Genomic DNA, 8,294 nt, shown 5'->3' with positions numbered 1-8,294 from the left:
TCCGGAAGAAGAAAAGACCAGAAATTTGGCCCAAGGCAAAGCTTGAAACAATTAGGAGAAGCACAAGTTGAAATGGAATTCAGTCCTGATACTTTCCCTGTCTTTTTTTTTTTAAAGATAGTTAAGAAAATACCTAACGTTCCATCTAAAAATGATTGACTTCAAATGACATTTTATTAAAATACTAAAATGCTCAGGACAATAACTGAGCTGCTCACCAGGCAGTGACAGGGCCGTCAGCTGTTTGCTGGGCCTATGCAGGAGGGTGGGCGGAGGGGAGGCGGCCCAGAGCGGGGGTGGTCTGCACCGCCTGTGGGAGTGGGGGGGTTGATGGTCAGGTGCTCGCTGGCCAAGTGAGCTGGTAGTGACCCAGCCGTGGACCAAAAGCTTGTTAGGGCAGAGATGAGGGGTGAGAAGGAACAGGAAATTGTATGTTTCTTCTGCTTCCCTCAGACGCCCCTTCCCCATTCCTTTCTGTGCTTCCTCGCCACACTGCTCACTACCTTTTCTATCACCTCCAAAAACAGGTATCTTGCTAAAGCCGCTTTCTGGGGTTTTTAGAACCGAGCTGCCCTTTCTCCCTCTTGAGTACTTTATAAAATACTCAGTACACTGGTTTGGGCTGATACTAAAGTCCAACAGAACATCCCACCCTTCCAAAGGCCCTATACATTTTATAAACGATTCAACTAAAACGTGAAATATTTTTATGCAGAGCCAATGTGATAGTTTACGTGGCTTAGGCCCCCCATTCCACTATGGGAAACCTCAAAAATATTACTACTTTTCAAAACAGATTCAGGTGAGCAGTATACCTTGTGGTAGAGGTGGTATTCACTCCCACTGATAGTCTCTCTCCATTTATACAGTGTTTTTTTTTGCTTGAACTTGCTTTTCACCAGACATAAAGTTGAACACAAACCAAATACATATATGATTATCTGATGCAGATTTAACATTCAAAGAAAATTTTCATAAGATGATATCCTTGGGATAAAATAACAGGAGGTAAGAGTGCATCACTGTTTTACAATTTACTGCAATGTATTCCCAAGTGTCCTACCTTCTCACACCATTTTCCCTTTAAAGAGTTTTTAAAATGCTCACATTAGAAACACATGGGAGGTTATTTATTATAAAGGCAGGGCATTCTGAAGGAAATGGAATGCAAATGTGGACACATCAGGTCAGCTTTTTATGAACTAGAGAAAGGCTGAGTTAGTGTTACTACTAGCTGGAGGGAGATCTCTTAGCTCAGTGGTCAGCAAACTGCGGGTCGCGAGCCACATGCGGCTCTTTGGCCCCTTGAGTGTGGCTCTTCCACAAAATACCGACTTCTGTGCACGGGCCACGAAGTTTCAATCACACTGTACATGCGCACCTGTATGTGGTATTTTGTGGAAGAGCCACACTCAAGGGGCCACGGTTTGCCGACCACTGTCTTAGCTGGAAATGAAAAACGAAATAGGAAGTAATGCAAACAGAAAAAAAACCAAGGGGGCTGCCAGAATTAGAGCCTAAGTCTTCAGAAAGAGAGTAGGAAATAACTGTGTGGAACAAGGAAGAAAGTCAGTCTCAACAGGTGAAGCTGTTGTGTGTATGCAACCTCCTAAAATACAACCACATTTCAACGGCAAGGAGTTAACATGGAACAGACCTGTGGAATCTCACGAGGAAGGTGGGGGAGGAGGGGTGGGTGAGAAGAGAGCAACCAAAGAACTTGTATGCTTATACGCATAACCCATGGACACAGGCAGTAGGGTGGTGAGGGCCTGGGGCGGAGGGTAGGGGCAGGCTAGAAGGGGTCAGTGGGGGAGGGCGGAAAGGGGGACTTACGTAATACTTTCAACAATAAAGATTAAAAAAAATAATAGAGGAATTGAAATAAAAGTTGAGGGGAATATATTACCCAAGAAATGTGACTATTCGGAAGTATAATGAGGGTCAATCACTTAGATCGACAGTATTTGGTTTTGTTTTCATCCTAACAGCACTGTCCTGGCTGCCTTAAATGTCTTCTAGAACAATGAGAGGCATAAATAAATAAACTCATAAATAAATAAACAGAGAGATAGCACCCTCCCGCTAAACGCCACCGCTGAAGACAAAAGTCACAGGCTAAATTATGGATAAGGACACTGCGCCAGGTAGGGCTCTGGATAATTTAACTACAGTCTCAGTGGTTTGGGTTTTCTCAGAAATGCACTGCGAGCTCCTGGCGTCAGCACACAGGAAGGGGTGGGGGTGGGGTTGGGGGTGGGGGAGGGCTTGTTCTGATGCAGATTGTGGGCTTCACACCCAGAGATACCGAGGAAGAAGGTCAAGGAGCTTAAGAATCTGCATTTCCAAGCAGCTCCCAGGAGGGCATACATGCATAACTTTTACACTTGGAAGGTTTGACTTTAAAGAAACTATTGCCTAAAACAAACAAACTTTTTTTTTTCCCAGCAAAAACACATTTCAGAGCAGAAAGGTATCTCTAAATCTAAACTCTATTCTCGGACTGTCTGCCTTGCAGTCTCTGGTAGCCAGTGAGCCATCCCAATGGAAATTCTCTGCTCAGCAGAGATCAAGTGTTTCTACAGGTTTCCTCCAGCCACACCTGGCAGCACTGCGGCTGGGAATGGTTGCAAAACGCACGCCAACGCCTACTTTAAGGTAACCGTACAGACCTTGCTTCAGAACCTTTCACAAATGCTGCTTAACATTCTGGTGAATCTGGCTGGAGGAATTTGAAAGATCTGCAAAGAAACTATGTATATTACTCATAACATTTTATTTGTCTAAGAAAAACCCCTCATTTGCTAGCAAAACCTCCCCACTGACCTGCACAGGACGCTCCTAGGGTTCTTTTAACATAAGAACCGTGACTGGGAATTTCCTCTCGGACTCTTTTCCTCGCCCTCTTCTGTCCTGTGCCTCTTTTTCTGATAACCAGCTCCATCCCCCTTATCCACATGTACAGACACCCGCTCTGTGGGTAAGATGCGCATTCATTGCAATACAAAGCGGTATGCGCGATTAGCAAAGGGACTGCTGATCACAGAGGGACCTGTGCTAGTTGTGTGGGTTTTTGGGGAGCAAATTAAAAATAACATGTGAGGGAGCTCCAGAATGCACAGCAAGAGCAGCCCAATGAAGACCTGACCGGTGGCGGGGTGGCGATCTGAAGTTCAGTGAGATGCACGGGGCGTTTTATTCTGGAAGGGCAGGAGCCGAGTCTCAGGGGGCCCTGCAGGGGGAGCGACGACCAGAAGACTTTAAAATGCGAATGGGATTTTACCAAACACGACAGCAAGAGGAAAGACCCCAGCAAAAGGCGTAAGGAAGGGCTCTGGGTTGCAGAAGGGAGAGAGTCTTCAGGGAACAAAGTGTTTGGGGGGGCTGGGGCGCAGGGGAGAGGTGCGCACAGTGAAACCGAGGAGAGGGGCTGCAGCCAGAACAAAGGACCTTCTCAGCCGCGGGGAGAGTTTGAATCTTATCCCCAGGGGAGGACAACACGGAGCCCTGAAGCTTTTTAGGGACCAGAGAGCTGCAAGACCCAATCTGTACTGCAGCACCAGGTGGTGGTGGTGGGCAGGGGATGGGAGAGGGGAGGCCGAAGACCAGGCAGGAGGCAGCGCAGAGCTCCAGCGAGCCCGGCCAAAGGCTGCATCAGCCAAAGGCTGCCTCGGGATGGCTTATGCTCTCAGATGCTCGAGGGCCGGTCCCGCCAACACCCTTAGTCACACCCGCGTTCTCCCCTTTAGTGATAGGGCAATGCTGACACACTTCTCCTGCCGCGAAGACACCAGCTGTGGGTCATGAAATCACACTCCACTCGACAGGGAACCGTTAGGTAAACCCTGAGAAGATGGTCTTACCTGAGCAGAGCTGTTCCACTTTCGTGTAGTTTAAAGATACGATGTCATTAACCCATGCGATGATGTCATGTCTGCTCATCGTCTCCTGGGTTATCGAGGTAGAATACACATTGACCGCCATTCCCCAACTAGAAAACAAACAAACAAACAAACATGTTTATTTGCCTGCGAGGACAAAATTAACTCAGAAGCAGGACATCCGTTGAAGGTGGGCGTCCCAGGCAGCACGCTAAGGATGTGGAAGCCCTGCTCTGGCCAAGCCCTTTCTCCTCTTTCTATTCTCCACATTTGCCACTTTAGGTTCCCATTATTTATAGGTTTCGTCTCCATCTCTAATATTTCCCTTGCAGTGTTTTCACTGTGGGAGGAACTGGGCTGGTTGTCTTGTAGAGGTCCCACAATCTGGATTCTGCTCATTGCATCCCCTTGGTGTGATTTAACACATTCCTTTGTTCCCTGTATTCTTTTTTTAACTCTTAAAAAATTTTAAGTAGAGTTGGTATACAATACTATATGACTTTCAGGTGTGCAATATAGTTGTTGGGCTTTCTATACCTTACAATGCGATTGTGGCCCTTGTGTTTTATACACAGGCACTTGGATCTAAAGGTTGATCTGACTCAAGTTCTAACTGAGGGGCCGGGTGGCAAGACTACCTCACTGAGTGTCCGAGCTCCCAGCAGCAGGCACACGGTGTCTGACTGACTCCTGTGATTCCGTAGCTGTGGGTGCCATCTGCCTACACCTAACAGTTCTTTAGAGACTTCCAAGTGACAGTCTGCTATTCATTCTTGACCTTCTAGCTGGAGTAACTCTATAAAGAGAAATTTCCCCCTGAGGTACCAATCATATAAGAAAGGCAGGAAAGATGCCTGGTACTTTTCCTTAATTTAGGAATTTTCAAAATAAAGAGGCAGTTCCCTGATAGTTTCCAAAGATAACAACCAGGGTTTTATCTTTGAAGTGTAATAATGCACTCGTGGACCTAAACGTATGTGACATGCTTCAGTCCAGGCCGTTTCTCTCTCTACTGACATCAGCTTGTGGAGGGGAACTCGGGCTGGCTCCGAGCTGTCCTGCGAGGTCCTGGAAGTCTTTGGTAATGTCCTTGCTTTCCGGTACGACACCGTGTTCCGGACCTGCACTGTACATTTCCTGCCTCGGACCCCAAACCAGGCATTTCTCTAGAGGCTCCTCATCCCTTTTACTGTACACGGGAGTCAGAGGTAATATTTTTAAGCATGACTATATATGACCAAGAAAACTACAGTTTTATAGATTTTTACATGAAAATCTACATTTATGAAACTGTGTTCAGCACTCTTAACTCTAAAAAAGCAATAAAAATGTTTTTTACTAAAAATAAATGAATACCCATCTACCCATCCTTAAAAAGCACCCTCCTCTCTAAATTCTCTTTCACTGAAGACGCTAATGCCATTGGCACTCGGATAACGGGAGCATAATTTCTGCTTTTCCACCACAGTATCAAAGGCTGTTTATTTGTTGGTTAATAACGTCCACTGTTTTCTTCAGTCTATCGTTTATTAAACAAAACAATTGCCTTAAACACCCATCTAAAGTTTTAATCAACTTTGTAAATTACATAAATCCTTAAAAGATAAATAATTCAAAATTTAAAGTATTTTGGATGTCGGGTGGGATTTCGCATGCGGCCTACTCCTGGCACTGGTATGCTTTCTAAGGCCTCTCAGGCCGTGCTGAGAGCTTCCGCCTTCATTCCCAGGCAATGTATCCACGACGGAGGATGAGGCACCAGGGCCCAGACTGTGCTGGATGGCAACAGGCCAAACTGGGCTGAAATGTTCGTCTAGATGACTTCCAAACAAAACGGAACACAATGCAGGGGAGAGACGGCGGACCTCTGTTTTAGAAGGTTAAAGCCATCTACTCGTGAGTACACATGCGTGGTTCCCTAAGAGAAGGAGTGTACGCAGGCAGGGCGAAGAGCTGTGCTGGCTTTTAAAGAATCCAGGAAAACAAGGAAGCAAGTTGTGCTACAGGCGCTGTCCATGAATCACAGTCTCCTCCAGGTCTTTCCTGAGAACGTCCACCTACTCACCTACTCACCTACTCACCTACTCACCTACTCACCCAGGGACAGCAATCCTTCCCCGTCTAAACAGATGCCAAGCAAAGCCCTGTGCCCTCAGGGGCTCATGAAGATGACCAGTGAACAATGAACAGCATCTGCTTTTTGCTTGAGAAAAACTCCAAGCACTTTTTACTAGATGGTAGTCACTAGGCTCAGCACTCTCACCTCCACCATGTCTCCCCCCAAACCCTCCCAACCGGCGCAGGTGCAGCCCCAGGAACCCGGTAGAAAGAGCAGCCAGTGCCAGGGACCAGCGGGAGAGCCAGGGTAGAGAACAGACCGAGAGTAAGGGTGAAGAGGAATATTTTCTGAAATAGAATGACACAGTAAGTAGATTTCCATACCTATTTCCAATGAATAGTAATGGAATCAATGTAGTTAACTTCTCATTACATCCGTGCTGATTAAAATATTATGACCTTTCTCCTCCAAATTTCGCCAAAATACTCCCAAGTTCACCTCCCTCTGTGGTTGCCTCTCACACCCTTTGTGAGCCCCCACCTCATGGGCAATGCCTTGGATTTGGGCAAGAGCCCTGGTTTCGTCCCTCTCTGCAGAGGGGGGCATGCTCTTCCCCTCCCCAGTCAGGGGCCACCCAACCTTTTCTCAATCCTTCCGCTCCCACCTTCTCTAGGAGTGCGACTCCCACAGAGTCAAACCTCAGCTCTCCAGGTGGCCAGACAGCTCACGGAAGGACATGTACAGTTGTCTCAATATGACACCAGGGCCAACCAGAGAGCGCCTCCCAGTCTCAGCTCTTCTGTGGACACCCTCCACAACCCCAAGGTCTTACTACACTTTCTTGGGTGTCGACCTATCTGACCGTGTATAGGCAAGAGTACCTGCCCCGGCTTGTTCTTCAGACATGTTGTGTGGATGACAAGGAGTTTCTCTATCATTTTAGAGTTAACGTGACTCCATGCTCCCACTTTGATCCTCGAAAAAATTCTGTGAGGGAAGCAGGGCAGGAACTATATTGTTTCCTGACAAACGTGGGTGCCCAGTGCTACCGAAGGTAAGTGTTAAAAGTGATTCAACGTATTATATTTCTTGACCTTGAGTAACTTCCAACAGTTCAGTCAAGAAAAGTAAATGGTTAAGACGGTAGAGTGACATCACACGTCGCGCCCGGCAGGCTTGTCCGTTTGGGTCCTCGGCCGCCTTTTCCCCAGAAATGAGTTTATTCTTAGACAGACCTCCATCTGGTCCCCAGGACATAATCATCTCTCTCAGCGCCGTCCCTGCAGAGGAAGGGAAGTCGAAGCCCTGGCCTACAGTCTGTGGCTCAGTCAGGTTCCTAACCAGGCCACACGTGTTTAGAGCTGTCAGGACGGCGGAGCAACAGGATGACTTCCTAGCATCAGAGCCTGCGGGCCACTATATGTCAGCATGGCAGCTACATTTTATTTTAAAGTGAATTTTAATGCATTGCTCCTACTGGAAAAGAAACCAGTAACCACAACGTATCTATACATTGTTTTTGTGACTGTTTGAATACCTTTCTTGAAAACTGGCTCTACACACACACACACACACACACACACACACATTTCTTCAAACAGGAGAGAGAAAACACACACAGAAATACAAGCCCCACCCCCACCCCATACCTCCCGCAGGCGAAGGCACTGCTGAGGCTTGTCCGTGGACAGTGACCACTGACCCACTGGCTCAGAACAGAGCGGCCTGGGCCTGAGGCCCTGCGATTCACCCTGTGTCAGCCCTGTGGGGCCCGGAGGCAGGGCGAGGTCCGGCTGTGCAGCAGCCACTCACCAGGCTGAAGAGAAACTGCATGTGGCCCAGGAACAAGGAATGCCAGGTGACAGCCTGAGCGAACCTACTGAGCCAAGCCCGGATGGAAGCTGGGCAAGCCCTGAACCGTGGGAACCAGGATGTGAGTCCCACACCTCACCAGCCACGGCCCCCCACAAAACACACAACAGTTCTGGCTGAGAACATATCTGCCAACCTTTATGAATTCTTCCGGAAGGGTGTCTCCTCAGAACTTGACAAATCTATAAAATGTCACAGCTAGCTCTGTATGCAGCATCACATGGAAGTATTTCTTTTATAATTCACTAGAGGCCCGGTGCACAAAAATTTGTGCACTCGGGGGGAAGGGGGGGTCCCTCAGCCTGGCCTGTGCCCTCTCGCAGTCTGGGACCCCTCGGGAGATAACAACCTGCTGGCTTAGGCCTGCTCCCGGGTGGCAGAGGGCAGGCACAATCCCTAGGTGCAGCCCCTGGTCAGGCTCAGAGCAGGACTGATTGGGGAGTTGGGGCGCTCCCCCCTGTAATGACCAGAGCAGGGCGGTT

At 48.0% G+C, this 8,294-nt stretch overlaps 1 protein-coding gene across 2 annotated transcripts in view; it reads right to left on the bottom strand.

Annotated features, from left to right (window-relative positions):
* MAPRE2 (microtubule associated protein RP/EB family member 2) overlaps positions 1-8,294 on the bottom strand; it is a 115,843-nt gene that overhangs the window by 44,157 nt on the left and 63,392 nt on the right. For both annotated transcript variants that reach the window (XM_015565684.1, XM_015565685.1), the window contains one exon: positions 3,864-3,991. In XM_015565684.1, the coding sequence (XP_015421170.1) occupies positions 3,864-3,991 (128 nt within the window). The remainder of the gene's footprint in view (positions 1-3,863; positions 3,992-8,294) is intronic.

The sequence above is a fragment of the Myotis davidii genome, unplaced genomic scaffold (genome assembly GCF_000327345.1).
Source record: "Myotis davidii unplaced genomic scaffold, ASM32734v1 scaffold520, whole genome shotgun sequence".
In the NCBI taxonomy this organism is placed as follows: domain Eukaryota; kingdom Metazoa; phylum Chordata; class Mammalia; order Chiroptera; family Vespertilionidae; genus Myotis; species Myotis davidii.
This window is presented reverse-complemented; position numbering and strand designations above follow the sequence as displayed.